Source organism: Coturnix japonica, chromosome 2, assembly GCF_001577835.2.
Source record: "Coturnix japonica isolate 7356 chromosome 2, Coturnix japonica 2.1, whole genome shotgun sequence".
Lineage (NCBI taxonomy): Eukaryota > Metazoa > Chordata > Aves > Galliformes > Phasianidae > Coturnix > Coturnix japonica.
In genome coordinates, this window is record NC_029517.1 from 37,097,994 (window position 1) to 37,123,830 (window position 25,837).

General features: G+C 38.4%; 1 protein-coding gene across 2 annotated transcripts in view; it reads right to left on the minus strand.

The window, feature by feature from the left end:
- Positions 1-25,837, minus strand: part of OSBPL10 (oxysterol binding protein like 10) — a 91,851-nt gene that overhangs the window by 64,017 nt on the left and 1,997 nt on the right. For both annotated transcript variants that reach the window (XM_032442363.1, XM_015853901.2), the window contains exon 2: positions 552-727. In XM_032442363.1, the coding sequence (XP_032298254.1) occupies positions 552-727 (176 nt within the window). The remainder of the gene's footprint in view (positions 1-551; positions 728-25,837) is intronic.

A 25,837-nucleotide genomic window follows, 5' to 3' on the forward strand; every position in this document is an offset into this window, starting at 1 on the left:
AGTAAAATACACTTAGGAGAGATTTGTGCTTATCTTTTTTAAAAAAATCAAACTACTAAGATGGTAATTAGGAATACCAGTGCAGAATTGGATACATTCAGTAAATATTCTTTCCTACTTCCTTGACTATTAAATATCTCAGTGGTTATTGACTCGTTATAGAATCTATTAATTTTATTTATGTCCTTAAATCTCACTGCGCTAAAAGCAGTATGCTTTAAGTATCCAAAAATCTCAAGTGAAAAAGCATGACGAACCGAACATGCACATTCATGATTTCTAACTGCAAATTCCAAAACATTTTAGCAGAAGTTCTCCTTGCTTGATATTGTGTTTCAGTTCCAAACTTAAAATGATAACATTTGCCTTCCTTTACACTTCCGTACACGTACTCCACATTACTATTCCATCATGTTTTACAGCATAGTATGCAAGAATACAGCTATGCAACCACTACTACCTCCTGACAGTACAGGAAGTAAGAGATAGGAGATGCAGAAGCAAGAAAGGAAGAGCAACGCAGACGGTAGTTTAAACAGCACTGTACCTACCTCTCAGCTTAAATATCTCTCCGTTGGCTGAGTAGACCACCAACATGTGTGGTACTTCATCACTGGGTGATATTATAGCTCCAGCTAAAGACAAGGCTCCTCGAGGCTTCTGGGTTTTACTTTGTTCATTCACAAAATACTGCAGAATTCCCGTCTCAAAATCCAGCACAAAGTACCTGTTCAAAGAAATAAAATGTTTCTGTGAAAGGGTTTTTCAAGCAGTTACTGAGAGAAACACAGACCTATCTTTAAAAAAAAAAGTCATAAACAAACAAGGTTAAGCCACTTTCGATAAATCAGCCGATTTTATAAGGTAATATTATTTTGACTAGTAATTGTTTTGGAGGCTTGGGGTGTTTTTTCTTAAGGACATTTTATTCTTCTGCACGGGTTTCTTTAAGACTAACAGTGAGGTTCACACAACTCACAAGAGCAAGTAAAGAAAGATTTAACTGAAGAGATGCACTGAAGATATTAGACAGTTTCTCTTTTGTTGGTTGCTTTTTTTCCCTTGTGTTTATAACCTTGATATATATGCTAATTCCTTGCAAATGGCCTTCAGAAAAGGAGGAGCTCTTTTTGCAGAAGGATGAGCACAATTAAAATGATGATATTTTCACTTCTGTGATCGCATTTCACACAGAACTGTTATGGTTTTAGTTCTGAAAGTTGAACAAAGAAAATTGAACATTCAGTTCCCATTAAGCACTGGTGAGGAAGTACAAGTGGCTATCTACAATACAGCTAAGACACAGGAGCAAAAAAAAAAACAACAAGCGAGCAGAAGGTACAGAACCCTATGAAGAGAGGTTGAGAAAGCTGGGGCTGTTTAGTCTGGGGAAAAGGAGGCTGAGGGGAGACCTTATCTCTCTCTTCCAGTATCTGAAGGATGCTTACAGTGAGAGCGGGGCAAGTCTCTTCTCACTGGTGACAAGTGACAGGACGAGGGGAAAAGGTAAGTTTAGGCTAGACGTTAGGAAACACTTCTTTACAGAAAGGGTAGTTAAGCACTGGAATAGGCTCCCCAGGGAGGTGGTTGAGTCACCATCCCCGGATGTGNGAGCCATTTGGATGTGGTTTATGATTTAGCAGATATGATTTAGCAGAGGGTTGTTAGAGTTAGGGTACTATGGTTAGGCTGCGGTTGGACTTGATGATCTTTGAGGTCTTTTCCAACCCAGATAATTCTATGATTCTATGATTGACTCTATGTTTGATGATCGTCTGATTTCCAAATTAGTTATTCATAGAATGTTTTTTTCAGGATTCTGAGGAAAGGTCTGGGAGGTTGAAACAGAGAAAACAAATGTTTCATGTAATAAAAAATAAACAAATACACTTAGAAACAAATGAGTACAAACATCAGAGTCCTTACTCATATCTAGACTCATTAAGCCAAACATCTATTGTTTCTATGGTATGAAAAATCATGCTCTAATATAGCTGTTTGGGAAAGGGAAGGAGCAATAGCCTTCTGCTAAAGAGTAAGCAACCAACATTATTCTACTTCGGTCTTCACTCACTCATCTTCGGTTGGCCCCAGCCATCCTACAATAAATTAACTGCTAGGACCATAAGACCATAGAAATAAAACTAATTGTGCTGTTCAAGTGAGACAGAAACATTATTTTAAATATAGCCATCTCGCACAACAGCACATATCTTAAATTGCCTTTTCCTATAGGAATCATACATGTAATTAAGTAAATCAACAATTTAACTCTTTGCCAAGAAGGGACCGAAAACCTTAGCTCACATGAATGACTGTCTGCTGTGATTCCCAACGGTCTAGAGTGAATATGATGTACATATAACCTACCTGCTTACTTCCACAAAAAAATAAAGTTAAAAAAAAAAACTTTGAAGCAGCCCAAACAAATTGACAAATAACACTAATGCAGGCATTTGGTACACATATTTGCTACTGTTCCTGTGGATAGGATAAGCATACTTAATACAAACCTCTGTTCAGTATTTCAGAAACTCTGACTGATCAGACTTGTTGTTTTGCATACCCCAAATTTGCTCAGGTTATTAATTTATTTTGAAAGTGTCATATTGTTTTAGCCCTTTCTTCAGTATTTCCATACTAAGAACACCTTTAAGCTTTTCCATCACATAATATTTACGGAATTGTTTTCATAGCCTACTGAGGTTCCAGTTGTTAATCCCTGTTTCTCTTTTTCCAAACTAAGTTTAGGTATAATATGCAACCACTGCCCAAGATCTTCAGAGTTTGAGACGTTTTGCTTGGGCAAGCATCCTTTGTCACCTTTACTCTACTCCCACTACCTCCAAAACAGAATAAAGATCACCTTTACTTTATTCATAGATAAACAACCCTTGCTTCAAATAATCCTAAGCTAGTGCACCATCTACCCCCATGCTTCTGCCCTGACTCCATTTCCCATACATATCTCCACAAACCTTCCCTCACTAAACGGAAACTCTCTCCTTGTAATCATGAATCATCTTTTCACCTACCCTCTGCAGTTTATCTTCTCAGCATAAAAACAACTAGAGTAAAGGCAAACTGAATGTCAACCACCATAATGTTTTCAACAGCAGTGCTAAAAGTAAGGGAGCTCTAAACAGAAATTGCCAACATTTGAAAAGATTAACTTATTGCCATCTATTACACCAATCTATAATCTCCATGTTTTGTTTGACTTTTAAATGATTTTCCAATACCGCTTCCTCACTTACAAAGCATTTCACTCTCTTCTGATTGCTCTGTAGGGAGAAATGATGCACTTAACGGTGGGTAAAAACAGCAGAATTGAAAAACATCTGATCAAAATTCTGACTGCACATCTCATAGCACATTTTCATTTCACTTACTCTTAGTTTTCCTTGTCCACTTTAGAAATATCTGTTACATATTCAAAGGGATAAAGCAGACAGAAGTGAAGCTATACCCCTGAGAAAATGATATGGCCACTTGACCCTAGTGCAAGTGTTTCCCTCCATCCAACTGATAAGTTCTCAGTTTTCTATTTACTTAGATTCAGCAAACAAGCCTAGCCTTTGTAGATAGCAAAGTCCATTCTAAGCCTGTGACATCCTCATGATAACTGCCCCACTTACTTCACTCCTCTTATCAGGCCATCTTTTAGCAACTACATCCCACGCAGTAATGCGTTGTATCTCCACAGCTTAGAAAAAAAAGCAACAATTGCATTTAAAAAAAAAAATTTCCTCCTATCAACACCAAGGAAAAAAGATCCTTTGAGTCTATTAGAACAGAGTCTATTAAGTTACATCTACAGCATGAGCATTTCAATTGAAAATTGAAGTCTTTGCATATTAGACCAGCAAAGCACCCCCGGAATGAACATAAGCTCCACAAAGACACGCTTTGCACTGCCTAAAGACACCCCAGAGAAGAAAACCAGCCATTCAAGTACAGAGTACACCTTCACCAGCACCATAACAGCCTGCTGTAGTAACTTTTAAAATTCCACATATGCAGAGGTGACGGCATCCCTCCACATCCTTATGATAACAGTCTTAGCATCATTTGACCTCCAAGTCAACCATAACCTATTTTATACATAGCCTCAGAAAAACAGAACATTACCGCTGTCTGAAGGGATGAGGCCTTTTAGATGCTTTCTTAGTTTCTTGTAAAAGCATGCTGCACAATTTCAGTACAGTTTGAACAGTAATGCTAAATGGAAAAAAAAGTAACCAATTTTCACAAGCCTTCGCATTGCGCTCTTCAAGTACTCTGCCTTCTTTTGTCATCCCAGAAGACAACTTATAAAGCCAGAAAAGCAAAGAGAATTATCTATAGAAAGAGGAGTCCTAACCACTCAGCAAAAACTGTTCAGGTCAACAAAATAGCTTTCCTCTCATTTCGGAGAGGCCAGCAACTCAGGAACTTTTCATAGTCATCCGTTCTAACCGTGACCTTGCACAAGTTGAACAGAAATGTAAGTATATGATGCATGATTCCCCTCCTCACCTTTTTTACAGTGCCATCCCAGGGAAAAAAAAAAGAAAAGAAAAAAGAAAAAAAGAAGGAATTGCAAAGACATCTATAGTCATAAAACAGTGGCAGGTAAATTACACTTGCAAAAACATTAAAGTGATAAAAAGGAGCTAAGAGAAGGAATGAGGGATAAATGTTCAATCAACACAAGATTTCAAGGAAAAAAAAAAATAGAACAGAAACAGCCTTCAAAAACATTTTCTTATGTCATAAGACAAATAATCCAGACCAGACTATCAGAAAAACACAGGAGAAATGGAGACGAGATTCTTCCATTAACTGAAAATTGAAAAGCAATATATATAAAGCAGGAGAGAAGTAAATGATGGTACATGTCCCATTTTAGAAGCCAGATTAACTGTAATCAAAAGAAGAAGGATATCTCATAACTTGAGTTCCACAAGTCATTTGTTCTGCACACCAGGGAAATAACAGCATTAACTTCCTTACAACTGATTAATCTTGCCATCTTTTCCTCTATTACTTTACTGGGCTTGCTCATAGAGCACACAGTTACCCAGGACATCGTCTTTCTGTAATTAACTCACAGATTACCACTGATGAAAACTTCAGCATACTCTTAAGAGAACTGCCAGGCAGGAGGTAGCAGAGCTGAGTTATGTAATATCAGACATACAACAGCTACAATCACATGGAAGTTAAGAGCACTAAGAAGCACAATATGATGCTTTCTACACTTGTGGAGCTGAAAAAAAAGAGACTCAAACACTGTACGAATCTACAATTTCAACTGGATTTCACACTTACTGTGACATGCACTTTTATAGTGAACTACGGACATCTTACTTTTGCTTCCCCAATCAACAAGAATTTAACTAGCAGTAATTTCAGTTTGGGGAGCAATAAACCGTTTATAATCAAGATGAACCACAACTGGGAACTTTTGGAAGTACTACATGTCTAAAATGGAGATAAGAAATAGAATTATTACCTACAACCAAGAGATGACCTGTTTCTGATTATCATGTCCTTCTTGATTTTAACCACAGATCCACAAAATCTCAAGAGAAATCTCTACTGCTCTGCCAAGACCCAGTCAATTCCTACATTTCTAACTGAGCCCACTTTACAAACAGAAATGTCACCCATCATCCAAAGAAGTTACATTCACTATCAGTAGTTCATAAGTTCAACCTTTGCTTCCTCAGCCAATTGCCTTCCGCTGTTCAACAATATGAATTCTATAGTCAGCAACAGACTATGGTCAGCTGCCCTTATTTTAAGTAAAAAGAGAATACAGTAATAATAAACTAATACTACGTAGTTTTCTAATTTCAAAAGGGGCTTGCTCAGGGGTTGCTTTTTAGGACTGTGAAGAAAATATAGCCTTAAAGATAATGCATCAATTTTTCACTCATCAGGCTTGGAATTCATACTGATTATGAAAAAGAACATAAACTGTATTAATCCATGCTTCAGCACATCCAGCATCACCACACTGAGGGACAGCAATTTATGGCAAACAAATAAACAGAAGGTATACAATTGGGATTGATACCATAAGCAGCACTTAGAGCTTACACCACACCCCAGTGAACTGGCTGGCTGCCCAATGCTATTTGTGTCATTTAACAATCCTTCCCATCTTCTTTTTTTTTTTTCTTTAATTTGTTCTAAATTTGCTACTACTTAATAATTTAGCAGACTTCGCTTTTGTATTGCAGATCAGAGAGAAAAGGCTAACAGTGACATAACTGGGAGGAATAAACAGGCCAGTGCAACCTTGATTACAACATTATTATCCAGCTCGATTCACATCGCAGGTGAAAAACAGTTTGCAGATAGGAAAATAAATTCTCATTTACAAGGAAAAGAACTTTGATACAAAACAAGAACAGAACAACTCCACGTTAATTCTAATAACTAAAATACAACTGAAAGGGAGTTGGGCTTTGAAAATGTTGGAAATATCCAAATAATTTATCAGGATGGTATCTCTGATAAAAGCAGATTTTATTCACAATTGCAATGGTGGGCATCCCACAAGCAGGAGCACACACAGAAAACAGCATTACATCTTTTATGCCCTATTACCTGACGCTTAACTGCTCATAGGTCTATATCAGCATGATCATGCAGAAAAGTTTAAGGAAAACCACATCCCACAAACCTGTGTCAGACAGTCATGTCTAAATCACAATTTATCTCAAATTACTCAGTATCATCCGTAATCTAAGTCATCTGCTATTCATTGCTAGTAAACTCCAGTGACGTCAAAAGATGCACACAGCAGAAAAAGGCTGCTGAAAGCAAACTAAGAACATCTATCCAACTGAAATACCCACTCACCCTTCTTCATTTTCAGCTACCAGAGCCTGCACTCTAAACTATGTTAAGCAAGGCAGACACTATTACCAAAAGCATAGAAAACACAGGAAGGAAGGAAGCAGTAAATACTTATGACAGGTGTCTACTACACAATACCTTCCAGTCATCCCCATCTTTAACTGTCCTATCAGTTCCCTCTTACGGCATGCATGACGAAGATGAATCCAACCCACATTTGCAGAAATAAACCTGGTTAATATTTCTCTAACCTTTCCCTCCCAACTCTTCCTTTCTCTTATCCAACAACCCTTAAGGATTAAGGCCAACTCAAATCCGCATTGCTGTGATATCTAGATATTATGTCCTGCCTAATAGAGGCACCTTCACCCATCTGACATCTGCTGACTTTGAGAGCCTTCACTATCAAAAATTACTGGTTTCATGCATAAAAGCACCTAAGCATAGGACAGCCACTGTGGGCCTGAGTTTTTACGTCAGATCTGGTATGAGTTTGGATGTCACCAAACTAATGATGAAGACTGAAACATTAATAAATCTAATAACAAAGGCACAGAGAGTGACCCTGAACAGCAGCAAGAGCACTGACACTGAGGAAGAGACAATTGCTGGCTGCCAAAGCCCAAACACCTCCAAGTTGGAACTCTGCAAAACTATTCAAGTAATCAAGACCACAAAATGGACTGCAAATAGCACTGGTTCTAATATCAAGAATACTCTAACTTCAATTAGAGTAGCTCCCAAGTAGTTCAGCTACTTAAAGTGCCTGCATTTTTGTTCAATTTAACAGCAAGGGAACGGAAATTAGAAATACTGTTCAATCATAGTTTGAGCAAATTTCACAGAGACAAGGAATCTGTTAACTCAGAAGTTAGTTGGACTGCAATGTCTTACTGTTAAAAGCCATGGAAATCATCTGTGTAGTTGAAATGTGCTACAGTGACAGCCTGTCACTTAAAACGGGTATAGCACAGTGGTTAGTCAAGGAACTTCAGGGAGTTGACCAGCATATAAAGAATGGAGAGCAAATACCAGCACAAGAAAATTCTTTTTTACTGCTTACAGGACACCAGGGTCACTTTAAGAGAGTGTAAAAACCCTGAAATCACAGGAAAGTTAAATCACACAACTGAATTATAACTTTTATACTATAAAATCTGCTCTATTTTGTAGACAACACTTACTGGAGAAAATAGCTGTTGAATAGTAGGACTGTCTCTTACTTAGTTCTTCCTTCACATTTAAACATGCAGTAGAAGTCAGAGGGGATTCATAGAATCTCTTAATAAAAGATGACATCAACCTAGAAGTTTTCATTAGAAAGATATTACTGAAAATTAATTAGAGCAGTCACTCATGTAATGGTTTATGGAGACAGAGACTTGGTTTTATCACAACTGCTCTGCTGCCAACAAGCAATGGACAATTTATAGAGCAGAAGAAGGTGACAATTAAGGAGCACAGAAGCAGAATGGTTTGGTCACAGGAACTGCCAAGAAGGTTTTTAGTAGATATACCTAAAACTGAGCAAACAGAAATCTGAAGACACTGCAGTTGAGTATAAAACACCATCACTTTGACTTCCAACCACTAACAAAAACAAAGCACAGAGTCCTTTACTGGACTATATCTACAAGGGGCTAAACAGTAAGATGGTGAGGATAGTTTTCTTTTTACAAGTTCTTACCAAAACTAGCTCATCAACTAGTATCTTGAACAACTTAAAATGAGAACAAGTTAGTTACCCCTTCCTAGGCTTATTAGAGGACTGACAGAGGAAAAAAAAAAAATATATATATATATATATATCATCACCACAGGACTATATTTTGACAATACATCGATGTTATTCTTTCAAGTTATACAGAACATTAGACTTTCTCCTGCAGCTTCAATAAACCAAGCACTTACTGGTGACAGCCAAGATTTAACTGTTATAGATAGATATCAACATTTAAGATATATTTATTTACAGTTTATTCATCTTTTTTTTTTTTTTTTTGGCCAAGCTTATTTGTTGTCACTTTCATAAGTGGAATCCCATGACCACAAGTAAATGCAGTGAGGAGTAAGTAAGAAGTTTACTACCTCTAGGTGACAGTGTGTTCTTAATTCAGTCCAGACAACCTTGCAAAACCACATCATCTGAGGGCCGTTGTAATGATGCGTTGTTGTATTTATTGGCATGGATAGAACTGCAGAGAACTGTGATGCTTCTATTAATCCCACTTAGACTTTTCTATATTAAACACTACTAAGAATCACAGCCGATGGCATATGGTCTGAGTATTTTTCTTCAAAGAGAGGACTAAACACTAAACAAGATTTTCCTCAATCTTTTCTACCTATATTATCTATTTCATATCCAGTTCGCCATCCGCTAATATAAAAACCTATATATCATGAAAAATTAAACCTAAAAGTACAAATTTTGTATATTCTGTATTTTCTATGCTCTCAGGCACACTGTGTAAAATTCTGGTTAATGTCACTTCTGCTAGGCTTAAAAATGACCAGCAGGTAGAAAAAGTATCCCCTATTTCTTTTGATGTATGAGAAACAGCTAGGATGTCATATGAGCCTAGAGATATTCATTCCAGCTTTCTGTAGTCTTCATGAAAGAATAATGTGACAGAAATACTACCACAAGACAATACATGAATAAATACAAAAATGTATTCATGTAGAACAAGCAAGAAAATACTCGAAGGCATACAGGATGCTAAAACACCCCATAAATTTTGGAAGTTTTCAGACAGACGCTATTCGAAAACATCAAAAGTCACCTTTATTGCTGAATACATGCAGGTTCCAAATCACAGGTGCCACTAACGTATTCCAGGCAGGAGAAGCTGTTAAGTCTGCTCCCACTTCATTGCCAGAGATCATTGCCCCTGCAGAACAATGAAGCAACCTGTCCCCAGTGAAATTAAAATTGATGGACTCACGCAGGGTGACAGTGTCTCTTGTACTGATCTGCTTTTCAAATAGTGTTATTTGGAAGAGAGTAGGAGATCTTACGTCTATGCAAGTTACCCGCATGAGACTGCAAAGAATAGACATCTGCTGGAAGCCAAAGCCCTTCCAAAAGTTACACTTCACAGAATCACAGAATGACCCGTGTTGGAAGGGACCTCAAGGATCATGTAGTTCCAACCCCCCTGCCTGGCAGGGCCACCAAACATACACCTTTACTAGATCAGGTTGCCCAGGGCCCCGTCCAACCTGGTCTTGAACACCTCCAAGGACGGAGCATCCACAACCTCCCTGGGCAGCCTGTTCCAGGACCTAACCACTCTCCTAGTAAAGAACTTCGTCTAATTTGTATGTGATGTATTTCTATGGAAGAAGACAAGAAATCAACACAACCATCTTCTTATAATTGTTTAGATTCTATGTGAATAATTCCATTCCAAAACAACTACATTGAAAATTAAAAAAAAATAAAAAAATAAAAAAATAAAAAAATAAAAAAATAAAAAGTAGCTCTACTATTTCTAAATTCAGAGAACTCCTTTATGTACAGTAAATATATATATATAAATATCAAATATCTAATGTTAATCTTTTAATCTCTGAGTTACTTATTTTTAAGCAGAAATACAATATTTTGGACGTTTACACCACAGTCCACAGCAATTGTACAAAAATGAACAACAATGCGCCTCCTAAATCTCAGATAATTGGGCAAAGTAAAGTGAGCTGCACTTAGAAAACTTTAGAGAAAAACAATTCTAGTTCTCACTCTTGTTCCTCAAGGAAGAATCACAGAACGGCCTGGGTTGAAAAGGACCACAAAGATCATGTAGTTTCAACCCCCCTGCTATGAGCAGCGTCAACAGCCACCAGACCAGGCTGCCCACAGCCACATCCAGCCTGGCCTTGAATGCCTCCAGGGATGGGGCATCCACAGCCTCCTTGGGCAACCTGTTCCAGTGTGTCACCACCCTCTGAGTGAAAAACTTCCTCCTAATATCTAACCTAAACCTCCCCTGTCTTAGTTTAAAACCATTCTTCCTTGTCCTATCGCTATCCACCCCTATAAACATCCATAAGAACTGAGGATGAGCACTTTAAAAGGCTAGTTCAGCTGAAGAAGCCCTCCTCTATTCACTGTTACATCAGAACTACCAGTCTGTCACCTTAGTTTTTCAGTTCCCGTTTCTGGCCAACAGTAATACTGAGCACGGCATTCCTGCAGAACTACAGTAATAAATGTTGTTAGCTAAAGAAAAAGGTGGCACATAACTTGCAAGGTCAGTCTTCAGGTAGGAGTGGAACTTCATAGAATCATCCATCTGTTCGGACAGTGATCCATTGCCTCTGCCAGCTACTGGCATTACATGGAAACAATTGGCCAGTGTTTTCAGCAGTAGATCTCAAGCGCTGGTAACGGTACATGGCAGTACTCACTTCAGTTTGTCCTGCACACAGTGAAGCTCACTTACTGTTGCACTGCGAACCCTCAACTATTCCAGACTTCTGAAAATAAGCTTTCATGCAATTGCATGCAACACCTCCCACGCTGAAAACAGCCTCTCCCACACCAACGACCACTTTACTAATATGAATCTTTTATGACCAAAGAAAACAGACATTAAGAACAATTTTTACCACTCAGCATCATCAGTCCTGCCACGTCAGATTCCACTGTACTCACTACTACACCAACTTCAATTTTAAAGTCATGAAAACATGGCATTTTGCATGGACCTCCAACACTGCATATGTTCCTGTCAAATCCCCTGTCATATCTTATTCAATCAGTCAAAACCCTATTTGCTGAGCAGCCAGCAAGTAGGTAATTTTCAATAAAATTTAACAAGAGTTAACACAAAAGTATTCAGGCTGCTTTACAAACAGGAACAGACTCACAAATAACTTTTTACAAGCACAATGTGATTTCTGTTGTTATTCCAGCGTTATAACCATGCTAGTTATAACAAAACAATTCAGGGATTTCTAATTTAGTACAACCTCCTACACAATCAAGTACCTTTGCCATAACTGTTATGAATGACAATGATCAAGCACTGAAAAAACAGAAGTTAAAATTCTTCACTGCTGCAATATGCTAGTGCTTTGATATGGAAGAAAGTGCTTTAGGCACAGTCTTTTTACCCACTGGAACAATCCAAGAACACAGCCAGGACGATAAGCTTTTGCACTGTCTCACCAAAACTATAGAAACTGCTTTCCATTAGCCTTAAATTGACAGAAAGATGCAGGTACTTCCTTTCTCCCCCAAACATCCAGCAGTATGCATTCTCAGCTTCAAATCATGTAGATTTCAATCATGTAGAAAGCAAGATTCCCAAGACTTACCATTCAGTTACAGACCATGAGCAGTTTCTGAGTTCAAGTTTTTAAAAGCCTTGTCTTGTAACACTATTAGGAGCAGGTTGTTAATCTCCTGTTTCCATTATCAGATGCTCTGGTTACCTTAAGTATTGGCAATGTATACTGCAGATGCAAACAGCCAAAATCTACTAAGAGAATCAGCAGGTGTATGGCAAAAGAAGGCAATGGCAGTGCCCTCTAGTAGGATACAACCCCTACAAAACAATAGCAAGTAAAAAAAAAAGGAAAATTTGCTCATCCCTTCCAATGACCAGTGACAGCTCAAGTGCAATCTGTATCCAGAGCAATATGACTCCCTCGGCTGCTAAGTGAGGAGGGACAGATGTAGGCTCCATCCCTTCCTGTCCCCCAGCTGCACTGCTTGTCCTTAAGCTCCCTGTGTTAGACACACCTTCTCGCTTGGTGCTCAACCATCAGTTCAGGCTCTGACCTGGCATTTCCACTGCAGTGGGTCAGAGTAGTTCCATTTGATTTGTACAGCTTGAACTTGCTCTCACTTCTGCTCTGCTTTTTGTAGTGGTGTTGTTTGTTTGTGGGAAGTTTTGTTCTGAGGATTTTGTTAGTTCCAGCTCAGTTTTCGAAAGGATTAAATGCTTAGATAAGCACTTAACATTCAACCCCCTTGTATACAGTGTAGTCAGTGCATGAATTCTGGCAAACCATTTGGGTTTCCAAGTGAAACTCCTAACTACGAATCCCATTTGACTATTGGAGGCATTAAGAACTGTACAGCAATTGCAATAGTGGAGCACAAGGGGGAGGACTCCAAACTTGATCACCACCTTTGTAATCACTGTAATCTGCTTCTCTGTTGCTGAATTCCTATGGAGCATGGTCACAATTGTTTTCATATTTTCATAATCATTTATTTGCTAATTCCTCTTCTTGCAATATAAAACATTCTTTTAAAAAAAAAAAAAAATCATTTTAGAAAAAACAGGAGACATTTCAACACTATATTGCCAATAATGAAAATACAACAGCAAATCCAATTTCCTTTAATCATGTAAACAAAATCACATCCTATCAATCACCTATAGAAGATCAAACCCTGGAACAGTCAATTAACCCAGTGAGACACAAAACATCAATTCAGAAGCTGCTTCTACTGTAGCTCCAGACAGTAATAGTTCCTCTCAGGTCAGAGTTGCACGCTCTTCATTTCAGTATTAAGTATCATAGCAAAATAGAAGCCTCTTTTTATCCTCTGTGTAATGGGAGGTAACTTCAGTTGAGAGATCTGCATTACACTCAGAGTACGCCAGCTGCACCAGTCAGAAGCTCAAGTCTTACTTTTAGTGCTGGAGGGATTAGGCTACATGAGGACCTTCACAAACACTCACAGTCAAAACAGGTAACACCGCAGGGAGATTCCAAAGGGAATTCAAGTCATTACAACTCACCCATTTCCCTGGAGAAGCAACAAGAGTATGTTTTCCTTCAGCCACCAGAAACTTTCAACATCAAATCCAGAACAAGGAAAACTATCCTACTGCACTAAAAGTTCTATGTAATGACTTAGAATTCGTTTTCTTCCCCTCAAACACAGTTCATAAAGCTCTTCCCTCTAGCTATTTTCATTGTCTCTAATTATGACAAAAATCAACACTATAGTAAGTACTTGTCTATTTAACCACTTCTTTGTAGTTTTGTTCTATTCCCAAATGGTATAAACTATTCACAAACACTCAGCAGATGTTGCTCCTTAGCTGTTAATTTCTCTTGTCTAACGCCCCAAACAGAAAATAAGCGATTCAGAACATATACCATTATTCCCCCACTCCTCAACAAAACAACTCGTTGTATCTGAGACATTATAACTGGAGATGCTCAAGTGAAGAAAACAGAATTCTCTAATGGAATGCAAGTCTCAAATGAAAACAGAACCTGCAAGTCATACATTTAACTGCCATTTCCAAAAACCATTATTTTGTACAAACATCATTTCTCGCAAGAGAACAATGTAAAGAAGTAATATTTCTCAACTTAAAGAGCAAAAGCTAACATGTTTTCCTAGCAATGATTTGACACCAAAAGGTCACTCCTGTTCTGCAGAGCCCTTTGGCACCCTACTACCTCCCTCATACACTTCTCTATACTCACACCAGATCCAGCACTGCCCCCTCTTTGCTCAGAATGAAATGAAAAGCAATGACAAGGAAATAGAGCGATAAAAGAAGGAAAAAAAAAAAAAAATTAGAATAAAAATAAAAAGCCACTAAATATACTAAATACTAGCAGAGCTCTGGCAGTTTTCAGATTTCCAATGCTTGGTTACAGTTCCATAATTCTTAAATTTTCCTTTAAAAAACTGCACAATTCAGTATTCCAATAACTAAATCCAGTTAAGGGAATGTAATGAAAGTCAAAACTCAACATATGAGAGCAGAGTAGGCATTTTCAGTCTCTTAGACATCTGTTCTTGATATCCTGACACTGTCTCAAAAATGCAATCTGTGAGAAACCATACTGTATATTCTTCCTGTACCAGCTGCTTTCTCTATTATCACTGACAGTTCCATTTAAGCTGTCCAAGTCCCTTGGTTGAGATACCTATTGCACACCCCTAGTGTTCAATCTGTTCAGACATAAATAGTGAAAAACCCAGTTTTAAGCTCAAGGAGAAGAGAATTCCAAAAGGTTTCATACCATTGGCCTAATCTCTGGAACCAACTGTCTGTCTGGCCAGTTCTAAGTATTAGAAAATGCATTTTTACAGCTGATCTCTTTACTTTCAAGTATTTTCTCCAATTCACTTCCTAGAACACCTCCCAACCCTACACTCACTGTCACAGTAGCAAATAAAAGATCAGACAAAGGGGAAAATATTGAGAGGGATCCTTCAAAAACAAAAAAGAAGACGGTTGGATTCATGCCACCTACTTCATATCCCATCAGAGTTAACTGCCAACCTGGCAGTTGAACATAGGAAAGATCAAGACTAGATTCAGCATCTGTTCATCCCTTTTTCCTCAAGACATTAATTCTTCCATTTAGAAACTAGAAAAGACATGAACCTAAGCCATCAGGCTAACAGTTCTAAGCTGCTCCCGCACCTGCTTAGTGGGTCTTGCTATTTTCTGTGACTCATCCTTCAACACAGAACTCCTACCAGAACATCTGTGCCCAAGAAAGGCCCACCTGAGCCTCCTACCAACTTTCACAGTCATCCGCACCATCTATTACAGCTCATGCATGAAAAGAGACAGTCCCAACAGACTTCATGCACTGACAGTGTGGCACAGTCACGGTGCGAAAGAACCTCCATTTCTTCCTATATTTGAACAATCTCCCAGCCTAGCAAAAGCACAGTATGTGCTACAAGCTTTCTTCTGAGCAATAACATTTGACACTTCAAGCCCCTGGGAAAGACCGGGCTGCTGAAGGAGACTGCCCAAAGGCACCAGCTGCTTACTGCCTGCAACTAACTCCTACACATACATCCACATCTAAGAGTTTCGCTTTCAGATAGTGGCTGTTCTCTTACCTTCTTATGCCAAGTCTCAATTAATGCCTTACGTAAGAAAAGAAGTAGTAACGTGCTATTTTCCCAGGATAATCACATTTTTTCTATCAAAACATAACAGCTGGGGAGGTAAAGGGGGCTTAGAACTAGCAGTCCAAGCTATTTAGTCATAGAAGAAACCCAAAGACCTAAAAGTTTCTGGTATCTCAGTCATTGCATGTGTTATTGTTCTGATTTTCTATGATTCTTCTCAGGACATTCTACACTGAGAACTGCCAAGTAGTCCATATAGTAACATATAAAGAAAAAAGAAGAAAAAAAAAAAGCAAGAAAATATTTACACAACTAATCCTGATTTATTTTCATATTGGCTAGATTTCAAGCTGATATATTTTCAATATTCAGAAGTCCATCTCTTTAAAATAGCCTATCCAGAGAAAGATACTGACTGCATTGCATTACAACCAACACAGCCCAGCAGGGTACAAAGCATATTCACATCCCATCAACAAATCATATAGCATAAATTTTCAATTAGCTGTCTTGAGTCAGCAAAGCTTTATGGAGGTTTTATCACAGTTCACTGACTTCTCTGTCAGACCTTCATAGTTCAACCTTGTTTTGCAATGCTCTGTCCTCAGCAAGAATCACTGCCAGGAGCCACCAACATTTCAGTGTTATGTTTTTACCTATTTACTAGAACATCAAGGAATAAGAGACCTCAAAACAACATTTCCAGCAAAGCCATAAATTAGAACATTTTATAAGTCACTTTTATCTGAAATATTCTTGCCTTCATCATCTAGGTCAGGGTCGTAATGCCAATACAAAACTGGTGCATACAAGAATTTGGCTCCTTCATCTTTCTTGATAATTCTCTCATGTTCATCTAGGTACTGTAGCATGTGGACCTGTGTACGTTACCTGTATAATTTATATGGGAGAAACAGTTTGTTCTTAGCTGTTTTTCAAACGCTGGAACACATAATAAGAGCTGACCACCACCTACGAAAGCAATAAACACAAAGATCTCAAAAGCAGTTTCCAGATGGACAAAGGCATACACACTGATGCCAGGAAACAGCAGCCCTCATACCAGCTCTGCATTCCTCTCTCATTCCATATAGCATCGCTTACATAATTCACTAAAGGTATATTCTCTATAGTTATTCTGGACACAAATTATTATAATAAATTCCAGATGATTACATGAACTATCAGACACTTTCAGGCAGTGAACGCACCTGCTGGGGCAATAATTTTCGTGCAAGTTAAAACCAGATATTTTATTCCATCAAATTTGTTCTGTGTGATTAATATACTGCTTATAGCAGCTGTTATTTTTCACTTTCTAGATGATAATTTATCATCAAGGTTCTCCAAATTGAACCTCATGAATGTTGGCACTTCTCCCAACAGCAATGTTCATTTAAAATACCATTTCACCCACAGAACCTGTTGAACAAGTAATGTTTATTCTACGCTCAGACACAGGGGGCTGAGAACTCGGTTACATTAACACTAATGCCATTTTTGTGAGTTGCTTGTATTTTTTAAAATATATATAATTTTATGAAACTAAATAATGCAATGGGCAATTTAAGGAGGTCCTGCTTCTGGAATTAATGTATTTATCAGCTTCCCTCTTCCCTGCAGAACTTGTTTTTCCTTGCCTTTAAAATAATAATAATAATAATCTGTAGCCAACAAATCCCCAATTTGAAATTACAAAGATATTCAAGACCGCTCCACACTTTCTCTATAACATCTCTATATCATATGGAATAAACTAAGACATACAAAGTAAAGAAGCTGCTTTCAAGTTACCATTGCACTGGCTCATTTCCATCTCCAGCTCATTTCCACCTCTTCTCCAGCTCAACACGTTTAAACAAAGCTTTGCAGAAACCAGATCTTTCTGATTTATCAGACCATCTTATGACAGCTGGAACTTCTCGGCTCTGTCAATGCTCTGAATAGGGCTGGCCCTACCTTTTCTCTTAAAATCACTGATTCACTAGGAAGAGAAGTTAAAGCTTCTGTGTGAGCTTATGACAGTTGATGTGCAGCCTTCTTCACAATACAGCGTCTTGTCAGCACCGCTTCTTAGAAACATATGCAAAGAATCCACAGAGCCCACTAAACAGTGCTTTCACCAATATGTTGTGAGATATTCAGAGTATTAGCCATGATCCCCCCTGTAGACAGCACATTTTGATTTGCAAGCAACATTTACTCTGAAAGGCCTTTATGCATTAAGCTTTGTTTCTGTTTCTATAGCCTCTGTCCTACGTACACACAAAAGTCCAGATATTCACTCTTTAATCAAAAACGAAGGAACACTTGTGACCTTTAAACAGGAAAAATCATCACATATTCTTGAATTTACACATAAGCAATATTGTGTTTAAAAGGGCAAAGATAAGCCTGGCACATGACTATATATCCAGGTGGGCGCTGTCAGTAGCTTCCTCTGGCTACAGTTCACATACTATTAACGTACAACAAACTCTGCTACAGAAGGTGGGAGAGGTAAGAAAGCAGAAAAATGCTGGCACTGCCTCAACTGTTCTGCAAATTAGAGAAGAAGAATTTCTGCTTATTTCTTCAGTGCCACTCTTAAAAGTAGGATTAAAATTAAGAAATAAAATCTCACATAGGCTTCATCGACATCATTCTGAATATACATTACATGATTTTTGGACTTTCTTTTTAATTTTTTTTTTAATAATTGCTCAAGGTCTATCCCTGTGCTGTCTTAAGTTTTATATCTACTTCTTCATTCTTTCCTTCATTTCCTCCTCCTCCATGGCTCCCTTTCCCTCCATCAATCCTCCTCCAGCAGCTTTTATTCCTTTCCTACGTTTCTCCCACCATTGAACACCTCATCTTTCTTCCTCTGTTCTACTGTCAAATCACCCTTTCCTTCCACTTGCTTAATAAAAAATGAGATTAAACGACTATTGTATAACCCAACAGTAACACAATCAAAGCCTAATAACCAGGTAAGATAAAAAATGTCCGGTGGAAGTTAAAAAAAAACAAACCCTATGCCTATGGTGTGAAAGGCAAACCTTCCAATTGAGATTTTTTTTCCTGTTTCCAGGAGTCACACAGTATCACAGTCTCATGGGGGTTGGAAGGGACCTTAAAGATCATCGAGTCCAACCCCCGGGATTCGAGCCCCTGTGTAGCAGAGCGGCACTTCTACCACTTGCGCCACGGAGGCACACAAGTCCAAGAGCCAGAGCTTCCATAAAAGCCTACTGTGATAAGTCACCAAAAAAAAAATATATACCCACCTTCAGAAGAGGTTTCTGTGTCAGTGCAAAATGCCCAAATGCTTGCAGCAGTGAATACCACAGGTTCCATCCTGCCCACACCTAAGTAACTTAGCTATGATCCAATTCACTTTTTTAATTCCCATAGTCAAAGAAGCATGGAGAACCCCAACACAGTTCTACTTCAACAGGAGACATTAAATGCATTGAAATACAGGATGTAACCAGCCTAAAAATATAACTGAACAAGGATCTTTGAGTGAATGTATTTCTAATAGCGTTCCTTGGCAATCAGTTCTTGGCTTAAAGCGTTTAGCAATGACCTAGATGAAAAAGAAATTCCATCAGGATTGCTGATGACATGAAAATAAGCCATCCTCAGCAAATACCATGCATCCTAATAACATCAGAATAAAATCACACATCTAGTGGCAAAAAGAGCTGTAATTACAAGAAAGAAGATTGACCTGGAAAAGCACTGTCTGTACACACACACACTTATATATATCTCCAATCCTTACACTAATATTTTCCCAAGTAATGCTTCAACCAATAATCAGTTTCACCAGTTATATTTTTCAATGTTCTTAAGTGGTTTTAATGTTTAAAAACAAATAATCAAGTACTATTTTTCCCCCTACAAAAATAAGGCATCCACAAGCCATGAGAAACTCTAAGACTTATTAGGGAACACGAGAAAACATGTGCTAACCATGGATAGAGAATATAGCAGGGAGACATTTTATCACCTTGCTAATTAAAAAGAAGAAATGGAGCATCACAGTACTTCCAAAATGAGTATGATAATGGACATCAGAAGAAAGAATAAGAAGAAGCACCACATGCAACTTAGAGAAAAGCCTAACAAGCATCAGATCGCAAGCAACTCAAGCAAGGCAAGCAGAAGGTTGCAAGAGAAGGGGTAGGGATGCATCTGTCTGGAGAAGCAGAGCAACACCAGGGAGCTTGAAGTATCAGTGCTGTGTGTAATTAGACTAACATTTAAATTCACAAGTCAAAACAAAGCTAATTTTCCAAAACCGTAATGGAGGCCTTAAGAGTTAAGTTTGAGGACATTTTTAGCAGGAAATACTGGAGAAAATAGGATGCATTACATCTGCATTTGTTCACAACTGACTGTACACAGTTCTAGTGTCCAGACTTGAAGAAAAACACTGAAATAGTCAATAGTAAGGTCATAAATTACTAAAATTATTGGGAAGCTTGACTTGCAGCTCCTCTGAAGATTCCACTGGTTTAGCTATCAACAGACAAATGATAACATCATCATTCCGAAAAGTCTGCACAAGGAAATGATATTTGGTAAGCAGTGCTTTCTGTCCCATACACAGTACATATAACAAGATTTGAGTGGGTAAAAAAAAACAAACAAAAAACATTGACGCATATTAAGAAAGTCAATTTTTTAAGCACTGAGTAATTAAAGTTGGCACCCATAGTCAAGAATGCTCTATCACTGGAATAAAAAGTCTTAGACTCTCAGAGAAACACACTGATTCTTGTCTAGGTGGGACAAGAATCAAGACAAATGCTACGGCTTGTGCTAGATAACTGATACTTAGGGATCTAAATTACTCGATTTACCTGCTAATTACGATGGCTGCTCTCAAAGTAATGCCTCCTATTTCATTACGTTGGCCCACAAAACCAGAGGTGGATGTTGGTGGTACGGTGGTAGAGGTTAACTGTCCCACCGATACTCTGCTGCTGTGTGACAGATGGCAGCAGAGGGGCAATCTGACAAAATGGCACCAGACAATAAAGTGTATCTGAAACAAAGGGGTGGCACAGAATCCCTCTACGTGGAAAAAATGGCACCCACTGATATTCATCAACACTTACTGAATGTTTATGGAGACCAGAGGAGGTGAGCACAGTGAGCTGGTGGGTGGTACATTTCAGCAGTGGCAACAGTAGCATGAAAGACAAGCCTCCTCCAGGCAGCCATTCACAGCTGTCACATCACAAAACAAAGACCATCTCAATCAGCTTATCTGCACAAATTGGTGGATTAAAACCTGCGTATAGAGCTGAATATCAGCTTCAATTAGTCGAAATGTTGGAATACTGCAAAGTTTGCACCAGGTAGGTCCAACAATGCTCACATGGGAGCAAAAAGAACAGCATACATAAGTTCGTCAGGACTAAATGAACAAATGTGAGGATGAAGGTTGTTCACTGTATCACTTCACCACCGGTGACATGACATGGTGCATGGACCATTATGAGCCTGAGTCAAAACAGCAGTCCATGAAGCAGCAATATGTGAATTCCACATTGAAGACGAAGTTCAAGATGCAGCCCTCAGTGGATAAAATGATGCACACTGTGCTTTGGGACAGGAAAGGAATATTCCTTCTGAACATCCTGGGATCCAGACAAACCACCAACTCCAACCTCTACATCACTATGCTGACTAAACATCAGGTCAGAGAAGACAACAACCTTTCTCTTGCAGCACGCTAACACCAAGCCTGGTACCACAGGGTGCACAGCCAATCTTTACTGGACTGCCCTACCACACCAACAGTACAGTCCAGATTTGGCACCTTCTGAATTCCATCTGTTCAGGCTGATGGAAGATGAACTGCATGGGCAACATTTTCCTAGCAACAACGTCATAGCAGCTGTGAAATAGCAGGTCACCTCACTGGTGCAGATTTTTTTATGAGCAAGGCATGCAGGCTCTTGTACATTGCTGGCAAAAATGCATAGCTAATGGTGGTGACTGCTGAAAAAAATAGAGCTTTGTAGGTGATAGTTTACTCTATCAAACAGTCTTATTGTGTTCCTTGTATCTTTTGTAGTTTCCAAGAAAATAAATACAAGGTGTTGCCTTTGGAGTGACATAAATGCCATTTTGGAAAGTACAGTAGTATTTCAACAGTGTTTACTGACATATATTTGCAACAGAAAGAAAAAGGAAAAGGAAAAGAAAGGGAAAAGCTTTGCCTCCCTGGATGAGGTTCTAAAATGTGCTCAACCATCTCAGAAAGATACTCCCAAAGCCCTAACAGACCTAAAGCATAACGACATGATACTTGGAAAAAAATAAAATAAAATAAAATAAAATAAAATAAAATAAAATAAAATAAAATAAAATAAAATAAAATAAAATAAAATAAAATAAAATAAAATAAAATAAANAATAAAATAAAATAAAATAAAATAAAATAAAATAAAATAAAATAAAATAAAATAAAATAAAATAAAATAAAATAAAATAAAATAAAATAATTTAAGTTCTGGAACTGTATTAGGCCAAGGAACGAAACACAACTTTTTTATTTGTATCAAATTAAATACTTTTTGTTTTGTTTCATCATCCATTATAACACTGATTTAAAATATATCATTTTACATTAAGAGTTGATATTCAGTGATTTCCAGTACCCTTTTCACTTGAAAGGTTCACCCTCTTAAATATACCACAAAGAACAAGGTAAGAATCATCATATTACTTAGTCAAAGAGAAGCTAAAGCCCAAATGCTTCCTACTTATTTAATAATTGCTTTTAAATACAAAGTGATGTGGAAAGCTTCTTGAATACAGTTCTTATAGACACACAAAAAGACTCCAGGCACATTATTTAGTTTAACAACTTACTGTCACTTCACCTACTTGAACACAAATCCGTATGCACAAACGGGTGCATTTTTTCAGATGAGCTAACAAGAGCATGTGTGCTCCCTCTAACCACATTTATCACTGCGTTACTAAGCACAGAGATCTCCATTCAAAAAGACAGCAGTGAGATGAGCTAGTAATAACAAAACCCAGATAAGGGTAAGTGCTAGAGCCAACTGCCACTTCTTTTCACTGTCTGAAAGCAAAGTGTGACATCTGGGTGAAAGGAAGACCAAGGTCTATTTTGTCTGTCACTTTATTCCCTCTGGTACCAAGACTGCTGCTCAGCTCTGAAGTGCACTTGAAAATCCCAAACGTACCGACTGAGTGAAAATGTTCAAGTCTCCTTTGTTTTAAACAGACTTTACCCACACCTACGACACCATCAAGCATCTTACACAGTGAATAATCATACATCACATGAATTTATCCTCCAGATAGGCATAAGTAACAGTGATACAGGCAGCCAAAGAGCAAAGAACTTGGGTTACCTGCCTGGGGACGAGAGAAATGTGGATTGCTTGGAGAACTGCCATGGACATCTCCAAAGTCCAAACCACAAGACCATCTTTTTAAATTTCACCCTGACATTCAAAGTTTTTTTTTTCTTCCAAATGTTTCTTGTAAGCATCCCTGAAGGACACCGAGAAAGAATGATCGATTTCTCATCCTGCCTCTACCTTAATAAAAGCCCTTCTCTAACTTCACTCCTCTTCCAACAACCTTTTCCATTCTCCTGACGTATCTCTTTAAAGACAACAGCAAAAGCTACTCAAGATAAGTCAAGCAGTTAGTGATAAAACAAGTTAGGTTTAACCAACCATTGACTAAGCAAAGTGCATCTTAACTTAAAATTTTACTTTTCCTACAAATAAATTAGAGGTATACAACAAAGGGTTATTTTTTTTTCCTAACAGTAACCTTCAACAATAAATAATTAAGAGCAAAAAGTTCCAATAGCAAGAAGTGAAGGAAATAGAGGAGTTAAAAACTTAAAGCTCACATTTCAATATTATTACTTTCATTACCTAGATTTCAGGATTAAGGAAAAAGAAAAGATTAGCATTTATTCTAAACCAGAAATTACTAATAAGTGATTTTTGACATTTTAGGTTCCGAGTTTATCTGACACTAGCAACATGCATCTAACTTCCAATAACATATTCAAGTATAGTCATATTTCTCCAGTAACCACCTACTTGCTTTTTACACTGGAAAAAGGTTGTAAGTCATTCCTAGACCTTGAATTCTACCAGTGAAAGAACCTGGAGCAGCCGTCACTGCATTAGACTCTTTAATCTTTGACTCTCAACATGTTTCGCACCCCTCTTATGACAGGGAAGAAACAAACAGAAAGGCTGGGCTGCTGCACTTGCTATATAGTTGGTACCTTATGAAAGCAGACAGAAAACGACTAGAAAAGTTGGACAAACTCTTTTTCCCTAGGCAACACTTTGCCTACTAATGCAGCCAAGAATTCCATTAGCTTTTTTTATCTGCAAGGGCACAAGTCTGACTCACAGTTACCTTGGTGTCCACCAGGACTCCCAGGTCCTTTTCTGCAGAGCTGCTTTCCAGCTGGGTGGCCCCCAGCACATCTGGCATTATTACTCCCCAGAATTACTTGACTTGCCATCTCTCTTTGCTGGACTCCACATCAACCACCTCCAGCCTGTCCATGGCACTCTGGATGCCTGCGCATTCCTTTGAGTCGGCCACTTCCCTTGGTTTCACGACATCTGCAAGTTTACTGAGGGTTTACTCCACCTCATCACCCAGATCTTTAATTAAGACTTGGAACAAGACTGTGCTCAGAATCAACTCCTGGGGTACTCTGCTCAATACTTGCTCCACTAACCACTACTCTCTGCACTGATATTCAGCCAGTTATTGATCCACTTCACAATCCAGCCCTTCCTCCTGATCTCTGGAAACTGGTGTTTATGAAGGCAACCTTGCTGCTGAAGAAGGCATTCAGTACCTCAGCATGGCCACTGTCTCAGGTAACCAGGTCATTTTCCCTAGTGCTCTTTATGTCATAATGTACCTGTTAAAGGCAACAGGAAGGGCTTTTACATCCATTCAATACTATCTGGACCTTAGCTATCCTAACTTCATCCCTAGCTGCTCTCTGTATTCCTCCCAGGTTACCTGTCCTTGCTTCCATCCTCTGTAGGCTTTCTTTTTGTGTTTGAGTTTGGCCAGGAGTTCCTTGTTCATTCATTCAGGCCCCCTGTCGCTAACACCAGTCCAGCAGCCAATTACTGACCTGTCCTGACAGTGAGATGTTCTAGTACCTCACATCAGACACAAATGTTCTTACATGAAAGAACATCTTAAACATCTTACATCCGTGGTTGAGGTTGTTTTGCTCTCTACCTTCACACCTGTGAAAATCAATGGCAAGTCAGACCTTAGCAGAGACACTCTAAACACCCAGCCCCCTTGACAACTTTACTGTACAACAAACTGCCTCAAAACAAACATAAAAACAGCCCTTCCTTCTGCTGGTATGAGGGTAAAAAAAAACACCCATCTCTTTTTCAAAACAGGCTGTTCCTGAACCTGCTGGAAGAGAACAAATAGACTTATTTAGTAATAGACAATAAACCCTCAGAAATTCTTAAAACAGAAATAAGTGCAGCCCTCAAGATTGACTGAACCTAAAGCCTTCAATTACTTCAGCTATTGTACATCAGTGCAGTGTAATGCTTTAATATTGCCCCATCCGAAATATCTTGCACACCCCTCTTAAAGGGCAACTGATAAAAAAGCGACACCAATTTATTGTAATTCAAACAACGAGGCAAAAACATCTCCAGAATTTTAGAGGTTACCCTGCAGGAAAGAAAGCCTTCCTACTTCAATGCCTCATGGCAGAAGCTAACATTAAATGCATTTAAATTATTTAGGCTAATGGCTAAGGTACTTTAAAGAACATTTCAAATCCACCATCACTGAACTCTCTCAATTTCCTCTTTATTTTTCCATTTTATTTATATTCATGCCATCCGGCTGTATTGATCATGAAGTTAAACAATCCTGCGTTTTTCCAGATGAAGTAAACTCAGAACTAATTTCTATGATCATTCCACAACACATACATTCCCAAACAGACAACCACACTTCAACCCACACATACTCATTTATTGGAAATTATAGTAAGATCAACTTTTGTAACCTCCCAGCTGCAACTGTTTTGTTTAGAACTGGCATCACCAATGCCAG